The sequence below is a fragment of the Dryobates pubescens genome, chromosome 6 (genome assembly GCF_014839835.1).
Source record: "Dryobates pubescens isolate bDryPub1 chromosome 6, bDryPub1.pri, whole genome shotgun sequence".
In the NCBI taxonomy this organism is placed as follows: Eukaryota; Metazoa; Chordata; class Aves; order Piciformes; family Picidae; genus Dryobates; species Dryobates pubescens.
Genome location: NC_071617.1, coordinates 37,812,559 through 37,827,199, shown reverse-complemented (window position 1 = coordinate 37,827,199; position 14,641 = coordinate 37,812,559). Strand labels below are relative to the sequence as shown.

General features: G+C 41.2%; 1 protein-coding gene across 1 annotated transcript; it reads right to left on the bottom strand.

The window, feature by feature from the left end:
• Positions 1–319: 319 nt before the first annotated feature.
• On the bottom strand, positions 320–14,633 carry SULT6B1 (sulfotransferase family 6B member 1). Its single transcript, XM_054162295.1, is given in 9 exon segments — positions 320–447; positions 702–712; positions 1,445–1,533; positions 2,159–2,193; positions 2,196–2,286; positions 3,174–3,270; positions 3,488–3,593; positions 4,237–4,361; positions 14,524–14,633. Coding segments are annotated over 9 exon segments (792 nt in total).
• Positions 14,634–14,641: the final 8 nt, after the last annotated feature.

Sequence of the window (14,641 nt, the reverse complement as noted above, 5' to 3'; positions counted from 1 at the left end):
GTGGTTTCAGTAGGTTTACCTGCTGCATATTTATTCCACACAGGATTCTACCAGGTAGCATGAAATTACAGCAGAAAAACAGTGGTAAAAACCAGGTGAGGCCAAACAGCTACAGGTTATTTAAGAGAATGCCATGAAGTTAATGATGCTAACTGCATGAGCAAGCATTGCTTGTGTAAGTTAAGACAGCAGAAACAGGTTTGCAAATTGCATGCATTTTCAAAATTATTAAATCAGATATTGTCCTGGTTTCTATTTCATTTCATAAAAGTGTATGAAAAGCATGCTGAATATGAGTGTTTTTTTCTGTAAAGGAGGTTCAGGTCTTGTAGTACAGATCATATTTTAACTTTACTCCCAGCTTAGCTCCTTATAAGCATACTTTCAATTTGGCATTCATTTGGTTCTGAGCTTCAGGGAAACACTTCTTCCAGTCTCCAACCACACCTGGAATACAAAGAAAAGTAAAATATTAGTCTTGAATGTAAGAACCAAGGAATATGATTTAAAGCAAAAAAAAACTACCTTGTCTCTCTTATTACCATATTTTAGGATAATCCTTTATTTCTTTTTATTTTTCTTTTTTTTCCCTTCAAGAATCTCTGACCCTAGAATACACTCTTGGTTTGCCTTATGTTTGGTGTCTTCAGTAAAGCGTGAACATAGGAAGCTACTGGTTTCTCTTCATAGCTTTGACATACACCTTATATAGCTGCAGAAGACCATAAAAGATGGCCAGCAGTTGTGAAAGCAACCCTGAAAGTTCCAAGATTTTTCTTTTAACTGCAAGAGCTTTGTGCAGTGCAACAAGACACTGCCTTAAGCTGCAGTCTACCTTTAGTCTAGATTTTGGAGAGCCCTCAGTCTGAGGTTATCTGAGTCTACAGTTCTAGCCTGATCCATGACTAAAAGACACAGCTTAATCAACTGTGGAGGCACTCCATAGGCAGAGTGCTAGGCTATCCCCAGTTCCCACAAAAGCCAAAATAAAAAATTTCATTTTAGTTGGTGCTAACCACTTACCATGACTGAAGGGCCTGCTATTTGTAGGACACTTCTGCTAATCATGTTAAACAGGGCTTTGCCAAATGGTACTAGCCTTTGTGATGAAATCAGGTGACACCTTTCTGAAGCACAATCAGGGTTTTTAAGCAACACCTAACTTTGAAAATTATATAGCAGTCAGGTTCTGAAATCCATACAGTGAAAGGGAGACATGCAATATGCTTTCTCTCTAAAAGGAATTGCACACCTGTGATGCACATTGCCATCATCTATTAACAATACATACTTTCCTTCTCAGTATGCTTTCTGCATTTTGTATAGCTAGATTCAACTTGTCACTAAAACCAACTTGATTTTCTCTTTCAGAAACCTCTGCATTTTGCTGCTCCTTTCAGCAGATTTCAAGGAATGGGATCAGATGTGTTTTGCCTGTTAGTACACAGCATCTGCTTTAAGGTCTTCATATATTATGATTGTAATAGTGTCATCTTCCATGTGTTTGTTCCAGGTGACTACATGATCAGCTGACTATAAAGAAGATTAAAAAGCATCAGTGTGACCTTCTTACTGAGTACTTATTTCTGACTGGAGAATTGCCTTCTGTTGCCTGTTGGTTACATCAAAATAAGCAAATGGAATGGCCTGTCCTTTCTGTGATATCGTACTGTACAATGGAATAACACAGGCTTCCTCTAAACTTTTGCATGTAAATGGTGTCCATTCGGAAAAATGACTTTCACTATGTGGTTCCCCTCTGATATTCTCTTGTCATTTAAACACCTCTAAAAAGTCAGAGCCACGTATCACTCAACCTAAAATTTGGGTTGCTAATGAGGTATGCTGAAACAGTAAAGACAAACTGTCATTCATTACCACTTCATAGCTGTAGCGTTTCCTCTATCAATAAGTGGCAGAATTTTGACCCAATGCTGCCATGTAACTTCCTCATCCTTACCTGGAAGACCACAATATCCAGCAGCAAAGTATCTTTTGGACATTTTTCCCATTCTGGCATTCAGCTGCCTCCTTTATCATGATGTCTGGCCATCAGTAAACTAATTATGACACAGCTGTTTTCCCACAGGCCCCGTTTAGTTGTTTTTAAAACACTGTTTTTTCTGTTGCTTCTTCAGCTACATTCAGTAACAATAACAATACGTTTTCCATTCATGTACTCTGAGAAAAATCCCAGGAGCTGGAACTGGGGACATTTGGCAAATTATTATGGAAATAGAAAAATTAAACAGCTGTATGTTTAGGGTTTTGAAACAGCACTAGTATCTGCAGTGGGAGAAAGAGATCAACAATTTTAGATCATTCCTTTCCCTTGGCAACCAAACTGAGACTATAACCAAATGTTCTGCAATTAATAACATACCAGGGGCTACAAAATATTTTATTACTTAAAGCATGGAGAACAAATTGTAACAAAGAAGATGTTACCACTTCTACGATTTGTTTAGGTCATGAAGCAATTGTAGAAAGAAGCAACTGGAAAAGCTGTAATATTGTCATTGAATACTATCCCATAACTACGAAAGACCTGCAAAATTATTATGAACCATTTGCCAAACCCCTGCTAAGAAAAGCTCTGTTTGATTCTCCTTCAGGAAATTGCAGCTGTTACAATCATCTCCCATTTTGCAAAGTATGGCAATAATGTACTTGAAATCCTAAGAGACTGTAATCCTGACAGAAGCATAAACACTTCTGACAACATGTTATGCATATTAAATTCTTCTGTTAGACACGTTACGGGGTTTTGTTTCATATCAATGACATAAGGAAAAAAATCCCCATTTCTTAACCAATTATTTTCTTCATCTTTGGTACATCTTCTAAGTGCTCATCATTGTTCAGTGACTGAGTACCAGGAGACATTCAGCATTGCAGGGATACTGCTACCACTTTCATTCCCATTGCAGTTGTGCACAGAAGAGAGTAGCATAAAAGAGGAAAGTGTGACATTCCAGCCATTTCTGAGCACTGCCATTCTGCACTGCGCTGAGCCATTCTTGTCTATGTCAACTACAGCACCCCTAAGGCTACTGTAAATTGTAGAGGGTGATAAACCAACCCAGGCATTTGGATATGGCCCCAAAATTACTCTTGCATACTGGTACCATCAGAAAGATGAAGCTTGTCCATGGAAAAAGGAAAAAGCCCACCTTGGCTTTGTTCTTGAAAACATACCTGGAGAGACAATCATAATTCAGATGTGTTACCAAAATCCTTGGCAAAGGAATCTCCTTCATTCTCTTTAGAAATAAACAGAACAGTGAGTGAGAACAGGTTTATTACATGGGTGCAGCAATGATCTGTGAGACTCGCTTGTGTGAAACAGCCCCTAATCAAAAGACATTAGTCATCCAAGATTATCTTTTCTCCCCTCTCAGGAGAAATATCTTTACTTGCTGCATGATTTCATTTTAATAACGTGTGTGCGGGGGTGCAGGAGGGAGAAAACAACAGACTTCAAGTGGAATCTGGATCTCCACAGTCAATAAATGGTAGTTCTGTACTTACCGATTTACTCGGGAGAGTTGTAAATATCAAATCACTTAAAATCTGGATAAGCCAGTTCACACCTACACCAAGAAGGCCAGAGAACAAAATAAAACATATCAGAGGTTTAGCTAAGATCTCAGATTCCCACAGGCAAGCAGCACCCTGGTGGACTCTGCCAAGAGAGGAGCTTTGCCCTGAGCATAGTCAGCAGCATGAAAGGCTTATTTAAAACTCTGTGATATTCTGGCTGGCAAAACACAATTTGCTCCAGCTGAAGACTGCACAGGCTGAACACAGGCAGAGGGAGACAAATGCTGGAGAAGAAGTAAGAGTATTGCTCTATATATCATCTATCCTATATCAATCCTTTCCTGATTAAACTTTTAACCTGTTTTTATGCTAGTTTAGGGATAAACTGTCGAAATGGTGTCATCCATTCAGTGTCATTGCCTGTGCTTGTCCTCAGATGTGTCTGTCTCCACAAAGTGCATGCCAGAACAAGTGCTAGAAAAGATGCTGCCCACTGGACATCTGCATCCCTCCCCATTTCTCACCCTTTGGAAAGAATCTTACATCAAAGCCTCCCCCCATACAGCATCTTATTCCTGTGGCCAGCTCCTGGAGCTGCACCATGGTGCCTGCCTCCCCAAGGTTTCCAGGAATCACATTTGCTCCACTGATGCTCTGTTGATTGCCAGCAAATCAGAGGGACAGCGTGTTCACCTTGGCTCACAGAACACATCAGGAGGCACTTGGAAGGCTTCCCGATGGGCCACAGAGATGGAGCTATGGTGCTGCTGCTGCCTCCTGCATGCTGTGAGTCTCCTGTGGACATGGCTGCCAGAGCACTAGCAGAGAACACACAATGTAAACAGCTTTAACCTCTCATGCTTTCAGTGGAAAATGATTTCCAGAAAGGAGTAACTTCTACCCTATGTTATATGAAGTGCCTCAGGTTGCGTGGCAGGAAGCAGCTGATATATGTTATATTTATACAATAATACATATACAATGAGTACACATCATATAATGTCTTATAGTGCATACAACTATTCCATTTATGCACCACTCAATACCATATTTACATATGACATCGTATGACATGTATTTATTTATAGCACTACTCTGCTTACACACAGACCAAAGCCAATAGCACTAGGAGCCTCCAAATCCATGTTGTCACCTGCCCAGTATTAACTGTATGTGCACCAGAGTCAGGGGGGCAGAAAATTTATAGTATGACTTTACTGTAGCTTAACCTTCATAACCCTTAATAAGTAAAAGGAATAAGGACAACATTAAGACTTTGAGACACAAACCCCTTGAAGGGCCTCAATGTGTGAGTCCTTTATCAGACAGGTTCATGAGCATCTAAGCCTGGCAAATGCCAAGGAGTTTATGCCCTGGACAGAAAACACCTGAGAAGCTGACAGAAGAATTAAACCAGACAACAGGCTCCCTTGGTTCAAGAGAGAAAGTGGTGTGCAGAGATTTTTAGTACTGCTTGGTGACATCATGGCTTGGTGGATCTGAGTGTCACATCCAAAATCAAAAGGCAGGCCAGCAATTTCTGGTTTCAAACCGGGGAAACTGATCTTTCCTTTTCATTCTTTATCCTCCTCTCTTGCCATTCCCCTACTAATTTGCAAGCTATAGGAAATTAGGACAAGAAATCTATTCAGCACCATTTAATGGTTGGCATCAATGATCTTAGAGCTTCTTTCAACCTAAACAATTCTATGATTCTGAAAGTGTGAGAGCAAACACCCAAATGGAAGAAAATCCACAAATATTTAGCTGCAGATTGTAACTTCACTACACAAACACAGCATTTTCACTCCCTCCTGCTTTTTCACTACTTCCATGCAACCTCCAATACATGCTTTTCTACCAGTTCCTGCCAAGTTAATAGGATGATGCATCCTGCAGCAAACCTTGGGGAGCTGTGTGATCTGTTTCCTGCTGAACAGTGGTTTTTGGTAAAATGTCCCTCTGTTGACTTAACACAAACTGCTCAATATTAAGAGTGAAATATCCTTCTTTGTCTGCTGATCCCTCTCCCTGAAGAGGAGAGGCAATCAGCATCATGACTCCATGTCTGAACTCTTCCAAACTCTGTGAGAAATCAAAGCCAGTGCCAAGTCGTAACAATGACCTTCTAGGTCTTTATACAGTCCAGCAGAACCCTGGACCCAATCCAGTGGAATTATGGTCTCCTTAAAATAAAGACACACATTTCACTTTTTGTGCCAGCTTTTCCCTTTTGCATTTACCTTCTTTTTCTCAGTTCAGTGTCATGACTCACAGCTGCTGTATATTCACCCTAAACATTAAGGCATTCTTCTCAAGCCCCTAAATACACCATTTTCTTTCCAGACCAGAACTCATCAACTAACGGAAATTCTATGGGCTGAATGAAACCTTGAACTAGGACTCTGGTTAGAGCCCAGACTCCACTACCATTCTAGTGCAACAAAATCCTTCCCCAAACTCCTATTTTCATGCATCAACCTAAGCTTCTGATGCCTAGTTCTATAAGAAGAAATAGATACTAGGAGAGGACTTCCTAGATTAGCAAAACCCATCTCTTCCTTGTAAGCAACCATGTCACAATTGACACAATAAAACTGACTCAAATCAACTAGTTGGCTGTTTGTTTTTTTTCACTTCTCCTTTTGCACTTTTTCTCCTTTCTGCAAACATATGACTAAAAGATTTAGACTTCCAGTATGTCTTAGTCAATACTGTTTTGCAGCAACAAAACAAGAAACAACACCGATACTGAATAATGCCAAGAAATAGCCTTCTAATGTTGCACATAAAGATGTTGTCACATCACATTCTACACCTTAAAGAGTCTCATGCATAACTCTGTTGCTTTTGTACACTACATTACATTACTTACATGCTTTTCAGCATGCAGTTTGTAACAGTGGCAGAGTTGTCTTGTCCCACTAATACATAAAAAACCTACATATTTTATTCTTACTTCCTCACCTTGAACACTAAAACTTCTTTTCCTTTCAGAAACATAAAGCATATTAAAAAGCAGTGCAACAGGCTACTGTCTTACATTTAGGGAGCAAGACAGATGCTCTTTAACCCCTCCCAAACCAGAGCCAGCAAAGAGGACAGGAAATAAATCCACAACATAATTTGTCTTCTGCAGCAATCACAGCAACTTTACATGTCAAGACAAAGCCCCGCACAAAGGCGAACATTACAAGCCTCGGACACAAGGTCACAGGCTTACTCCAGCAGCAGTGAACAGTGCTGGTGCTGTCCATCCCTCATCGGTCACAAAACAAGGGCTTTCACCTCGCCTTGTTAGAGTGGTGCCATCTCATGGGCCAATTCTTCCACAGAAAAATGAGTGCATCTACTTAATTTCAGTATTCCTCAAACCTGTTTTCACTTGGAAATACTCCAAAAAGACAGTTAATTATTTAATGATGCCATTCTTCTACATTTTGGGGCTTCCTTCTTAGTGGCAAAATTCTGTAGATTGTGGCAAATAGTAGTAAAAGATTTGAACATCTATATTTATATAGGTATAATCTAAAACAATTTGAAGCATATTCTGTGTATTACAAATTAGATTTTCAGTTTATCTGAGGATGGTTACAATGCACTCCCCCACAACCCCTGTATACTTTCTCCTTTGTTTTTGAGCTACTCTTCTCATGCAAGGAGCAGTTTTCTCAAATGTATTCTGCCTGAATTTCAGATTCTGGTGTTGCTTCCAAGCAAATCCAAATCTGAAAGCAAATGTCAGCTGAAAATAATATGGTTTGGATTGAAGTAAATGTCCTCACAATAAATCATAATGTTTTCTGACATTTTGGATGCAAGCCTGTGAGCTGAGATCAGTACTGCTGAGAGTAAAGCACAAATTCACAGTATCACAGTATCACAGTAACTAAGGTTGGAAGAGACCCCAAGGATCATCAAGTCCAACCTGTTCCGACAGACCTCACAACTAGATCATGGCACCAAGTGCCATGTCCAATCTCCCCTTGAACACCTCCAGGGACGGCGACTCCACCACCTCCCTGGGCAGCCCATTCCAATGACGAATGACTCGCTCAGTGAAGAACTTTTTCCTCACCTCGAGTCTAAACCTCCCCTGGCACAACTTGAGACTGTGTCCCCTTGTTCTGGTGCTGGTTGCCTGGGTTGCCTGGGTTGCCTCGTTGCCTTAGTCTTAAGTGCTGGAAAAAATAAACTTATGGAATGGAAACTATAGTTCAGAGCAAAATCACACACATCAGGGAGTACCTCTAATCCCTGTGATGATGCCTTGTGTCTTATTAGAACCTTTGGAAACCAAAGGCATCTTTGCACCCAGAGTAGTCTGGTTTCTGGCTTCTGGTGCAGTTCTATTTGGTACCTGGGATCCAGAGATGTCTGCTGTCACCTTGCATCTCCTCTGGCACATTTCAGAGAGGATGATAGACTTCACCTATTGTTATCAACACATCTTACATGGTGAGTTGGTGTTTTGCACGTTATTTTTGTTCTAGCTGCCTAGGTGTTAATCAGGCTGTTGCAAAAGTTTCCAATACATTTCATGTATTTCCATGGGGCTTTTTTGGTGTTTTCTGTTCTTTAGGACTCATCTACTTCTGTTAAGGGAGTCAGTTGGAGAACCCTTCATAATGACCCTGGGGTTTTAATGGGGTTTTAAATGGGTTTTTAATCATTCTAGATAATGTTCCTCCAGGGAAAACAGACTTCTGGAATTTTTAAGCTCTTGATCAGCATCTGGGAGACCTTTTTCTTTTTCTTTTTCTTTCTCTTTTTCTTTTTCTTTCCCTTTTTCTTTTTCTTTCTTTTTCTTTTTCTTTTTCTTTTTCTTTTTCTTTTTCTCTTTCTCTTTTTCTTTTTCTTTTTCTTTTTCTTTTTCATTTTCTTTTTCTTTTTCTTTTTCTTTCTTTTTCTTTCTTTTTCTTTTCTTTCTTTTTCTTTTTTTTTTCTTTTTCTTTTTTCAGATTTGGGAAGACAAGATCAGCACTAAACAGCAATGGAGGAAGCGAGCAGAGCATTTTAAATGGATTTCTTATGGCTTTGAAGGAAGAATATGACTGGTGGCTGTATGACTAAATTATGGTTTGGTTTTTTCCCTACTTTGCAGGTGTGATGCGTAAAGTAGCATATAAATATTAGAGGTGACTCAGGCAAGGTGAGCCATGACTAATGAGCTGAAGTAGCTGGTCTTTCTCAGGTTGTTGTCTTCTTGGTGAAGTTGTAGTACCCCTCATTGTTTGTGTTTTATAAGGGGGTACATGAGGCTCAACATGGCAGCCCAAAATGAAAGATGCTAGACAGGCAACCAGATGAGAGAGAAAAGCAGGAAATGGGAATCAGGCCCATGAGCAGGCTGTGGTTTCAGGCAGTACCTCAGCATGTGCCTTTTGCTTTGTTTTTTCGCAGGTGCCACAAGCAGGCTTGGAGGAACAAAGCCAAACGCTCATGAATGGTCTGAGAAGGTGAGGTGGTTTAGCCTGGGCTGGTGACCAAGAGCAAAGTATCATGTCACACCTCTGTGAAGCATTTACCTTCTGGGTTTGCTGGTGCTGTGCAGGACTCCCTTGGAACTGGATGAGATTTTGAAGGGAGCTGGGGTTTTAGCAAGGAGGATCAAGGGGCTGGTGGTTTCTCAAAACATAACAGTAGTTTCCTCTCTTGATACCTTAGGTGTCACAGGCCATGATGACTGAAGTGTCTGGCACTGGAATCTGCATGGAGAAGCTGAGGAGAAGACCACAGTGCTTTTGAGGAGAGAGGGGGTGTGGAAGAAGTCTGTGTCAAGGGACAAGATAGCACAAGCACTGTTCTGTTGTGGTTTTGCAGGTGATGAAGAGGACCCTGACCCTGCAGGAATATCCTGGTTAACCAACTGGGGTTCTTTTTTTGAGGATGGATTCAGAGCCCCAGCCATCTAAAAAACAAGTTGAAGGATCAGGGATCACAGCCTTAAATTGTGTAATTTTGACTTCAGTTGGAAGAAATATTTTTCTGGAATAGAAATCCATCAAAGAAGCTGCATTTTAGGAGGTGTCCATTGTTGGAAATATAAAACAACTGCAAAGTTCAGCATTACTGATAAACATTTGGTGACCAGAGCAGACATAGAGTCTGAGTGCAGATCTGGTAGTCTGCGTTGCCATGGCACCAGGGAGGAATGGGCAGCAAGCCAGAGGCTGCACATTTCCATTCTTGCACTTATCACCTGAAAGACAGCTGAACAAAGGAGTTACACCAAGGTACAGGTAAGAGCTTGCGTGGGTCTGGGGGAGCAGGAGGAAACATTGGATTGGTTGATGGGTTGGACGCGATGATCTTGAATGTCTCTTCCAACCTGGTTTATTCTATGTATGTATGTATTTACAAATTCAAGGGCACTCAAAGGCACCTCAAATCCACAGGAAAAGCAAATTTGCCACCAGTGCAGAAAAAGTGATGAAAAACTGTAGTTAACAGAGTATACCTTGTTCCTGAGTTGGTCCCTTGTTAGTTAGGAATGTTTTGCTTTCAGGCAATAGAATTACCTTTGATCTCTGATAAATTAAGACCTGCATATTCCCTTATTTAGGATCAATTCCTGAATTCAGGAAATTTCTCTAAATTAAGGGGAAATCCTAATTTTATGGGCAAGTTTGAGATAGCCTTTTATTTTTACAGACACATTTTTAGGAACATGTGATGCCAGTCAATTTTTGAGCATCTAGATGCCAGCAGAAATGCAGTGAATGGAACCCAAAGTTCAAACTGATGTTTAAACTTTGGTTTAGTCAATTGTTTTTCCTTATTAAAGTGGTGATGGCACATTGTCCCATGGCTCAATCCACCTTCATGCTTGATGCAGATGTAGTCTAGAACTTTAAGGTTAAAAAAAAAAAAAAAGTGTTCTTCCCCAAAAAAAAAGGACTAGGCATAGAAATGATTGAGGGGCAGACTTGGGAGAATTGTGTAAGCACATGTTCAGAATTAAAGCCAAACTTGATTTCACATTGCAGCTGTTGGTCTTCACTTTCATATGTACAGGCTGCTCCTGCCTGGTTTATTCTGTGTCCAGTTCTGCCCCCCGGCCAGTTTAAGAAGGACATTGAGACTCTTGAACGTGTCCAGAGAAGGGCAACGAGGCTGGGGAGAGGCCTTGAGCACAAGCCCTATGAGGAGAGGCTGAGGGAGCTGGGATTGTTTAGCCTGGAGAAGAGGAGGCTCAGGAGAGACCTTATTGCTCTCTACAACTACCTGAAGGGTGGTTGTAGCCAGGAGGGGGTTGTTGTCTTTGGTCTCTTCTCCCAGGCAACCAGAACCAGAACAAGAGGACACAGTCTCAAGCTGCATGAGGGGAAGTTTAGGCTCAAGGTGAGGAGAAAGTTCTTCACAGAGTCGTTAGCCATTGGAATATGCTGCCCAGGGAGGTGGTGAAGTCACCGTCTCTGGAGGTGTTCAAGAGGGGATTGGACATGGCACTTGGTGACATGGTCTAGTGGTCATGAGGTCTTGGGTGACAGGTTGGACTTGATGATCTTTGAGGTCTTTTCCAACCTTATTGATTCTATGATTCTATGATTCTTATGCTGCGGAACATGGTTGCTGTAGTGCTCACAGTTTTTGCACTTTCATTCATATGATTTTTCCTCCCTTTTATTTATGTCATGCTTACTCATTGACCACAATTGTAGAATGATAGAGCTATTTTGGTTGGAAAAATCCTATAAGATCATTGAGTCCAACCACTACCTTACTCTATCAAGTCTTGTGCTAAACAAGGTCTTGGTCTGCCTGTATGCTATTCGTGACACTCTAGATGTACTTCCCAAGGAGATATACTGGTCTGTTATGCTCCCTCTGTTCAGTTGGACATGTTTGATTCGGCTGTTGGGTTTTTAATGCAGAATGAGCTCCATAACATGTAGTGGGGGTAGGCCTCACTGCTGATTTGTCACATCCCTGAACAGTTAGAAATTAACAAATTCTTGCCAGTATTCATGAAGCTTTATTTTTTCTGACTCCTGATCCACCAAGATTAATCCTTTGTATTGCTTCCTTCATTTGGAATTGCAGTGTCAATGAAATATTACTGTTGCCTGGTCTGCAGCTGCCTGTTCTTCTGTGTTCCCCTATTACAAACATTGATTGGGATTATTTGGGGTTTTTGAGGTAGTTCATTCAACACAGACACAGAGGTCTGCTCTTGTATTACTCATGAAAAATTTTATTGCTGCTGCACCAGTCATGATCAAGCCTGTATTTCTATAATATAAAGTTTTTGAGGAGAAAAAGAAAATATAGTTATCCTATCCAAGACTAAAGGATAGCCAATATCACAGAGCAAAGCAGCATGATTCTCAGTGAGGCTGAGTGCTTTGGATGACCTTCAACAGGCTTCCCAGCTCTGCAGAACAGAGGGACTGTTAATTGTTTCCAGTATCATCATGCTGACCCCTAGAGCAGCCTTTGCTGAGTTAGAATTTTGAGCCATCTATAAGAATTCCTTTCCTCAGTAAATTAAATGCTTGGATGTATTTAGAGCTTGGTTCACCTAGTAGTCTGAGTAATTCTTCTCCTACTCCATTCTATTCTTATTGTCTCTAATACCTATACCCCTCACTGAAATTACAGAGATGAAAAACGTGCTAGTTTGTAGTCAGCTGGGATGAGAAGTGACTCTGCTTTTGGACCAGCAATGGAATCAACACTGTTTAACTATCTCTCGTTGCCCAGTATCAGTGCTTTAAGGTTTAAAAAAAAGACCATCCTATCTCAAAGTTAAATACAAGTTGTCAGGGAGAGGAGGCAGAAGTCCACCACTCAGGATTATACGTCCTCTGTGTGAGGCTCTGAACACTAAATCAAATTGGCAGGGGGCTTTTTAGTTAACACTTACTACTTTTGACTGCATATTATATAACTTAACTCTTTGTCCTGGTTTTGCTGGGACAGAATCCTAGACTAGCCATGGGCTACAGGCCATTAGCAGTCTGGAGCTAGCCAGGACAGCTGACCTGAGCTGGCTCACAGATGTATCCCATACCATAAAGGTCAAGCTCAGTATAAAGGGGGCAGTTTGAAGAAATATAAGGTTCCTGATTGAGGTTCTCCTGATCCTGCTCTTTTTCCTTCCTTTGCTCCTGAGGACTGTTTTCCTCTTTAGTGTGATGTATCTTTACTGGGCTGAGTATAAATTTATACACTTTGTGTTGGCATTGGTATCAGTTTCATTATTTCATTACATCTGTTTTCATTTCAACCTGTGAGTGTTCTGTCCTTTTTCTGATGCTTCTCTGCTGGGGAAGGGTCATCCGGTGATGGAGCAACTGCTACAGTTTAGCCCCAGAGGGAGCTAACTAAAAATGAGGATTTATGTGTTTAATCACAGGTTGAATAATTTTTGAGGTAGATGCCAGGAAACTGCAGAAAATACTTGGTGCCTAGTGACCCACTGTAACCTTCTGGTACAGAATTGATGCTGTGTGTCTTTTTGTTCTTAAGTTTGGTGGCTGAAGTGCTATGGCCAAGATGTAAAATGAAGGATTAGGACTTTGTGCAGGAAGTAAGGTGCTTTATTCCAACACAGAAGGAAAATTTCTGACTGACCCAAGATGGAATTCTAACCTGCTTAATGGATGTCATTTCAGCTTTTCCTATAAGGTACTTCTCTAATGCCTACACATTCCTGATACAAGGAGTACGTCCCTCTGGCATACACCAGCAGGAAGGTGGTGTATGACTAATTTTTCATTATGTCTATTTAAGGTATTTTGAAGTGGTGTAGAAATCTTTGCTGTTGCTTCTGCCCTCCCCCAGATTTGACATGTTTCTTTCTCTCCTCTCTTTCCAGATATGAAAGCTGAGTTGATCCTGTCCATTTATAATCTACACAGCAGGAATCAGTTGAGTAAGAAATCCCACTGAGAGCAAGCAAAAGTTGCAAGCTCAGCCACCAGGGAAAACAAGATTGGAAAAAGTATCACTCCGTAAGAATGAGCAGCAAAACATTGTATCTAATCTTGCATAACATTAGTGGAGTTTGGGGAGAGGGGAATTATCTCACAATGAAGAAGTTCCCAAGAAAAATCCCAGGAGACTTTGTTTTGGCAATAAAATCAGACTCCTACTATGGAGTTAATAGAAACAGACAGTGAATAATAGGAAACAATCAAATCAAAGCCATAGAATAGCAAGTTTACTACTCAGTGTTACCAAAACCACCAGGTTAACTCCCCAACAGTGATTTTGGCATTGAGGAGTAGATGCTCCTTTTATTTACAGCCAGGCACACAAGGGATGACTCTACCCATCTGAACACCTGAACTAGCATCTTACAAAGAATATATATCAGCATTCCATGCATATTCACTCACATTCTGGGAACTGATTAACATATTCATCAGCCTTTCAGAGATCATGCTAGTAGATATAAATGTCTCTTTCACATGTGTATTTCCATCCTCTGGTGAATTTTTGGGGAGGGTATTCAAAAACCTTGACTTCCTCCCCCCTCTGATGGTCTTCATCAGTCTGTTCACTAGCTGACCCCAAGGTTCACACATGCTTGGAGGTGTGGACTCATTAGTGACAGTCTTAATTGTTTAGGAGCTTTCTCATCTTCAAGAAAACTGCTTAATTCACAATTCTTTACCTCTGTATCTGAGGCCTACAAAGATCAGTCTCTTCCTCCAGAGGTGTTATCTCAAAGAAACAAAAGCTAGCAAACTAGTGACTTTGATACTGATGCTATATATTAGTGCATAGTATCAGTCAGGGCGGAGACACTGCCACCTCAGGTTCTAAACACCCCCTTTTTGGAGCTAGTGTGCACTAATGCCTTTTTTTCATGTCAGAAAGACAGCGAAATCTTACACGGCGTGGCTTTTTTTCCCAACATCGTCACGATAGAACTAGGACCCTTTTTAACAGCCATAAGCCTTATGTATCCAGCAGTTTTCCCGTAGCAGGAAACACAGGCAGCCCGCTGCTGGCTCCAAGGACTGCCACCTGCCGTCACCGTGCAAAGCAGCAGTCCCGCCCGGGCTGCCCACGACAGGGGCGGCGCTGGGCTGCCCACGTCCTGAGGCGGGACGGTCGCGAGGGTAGGGCTGGCGCATGCGCAGCT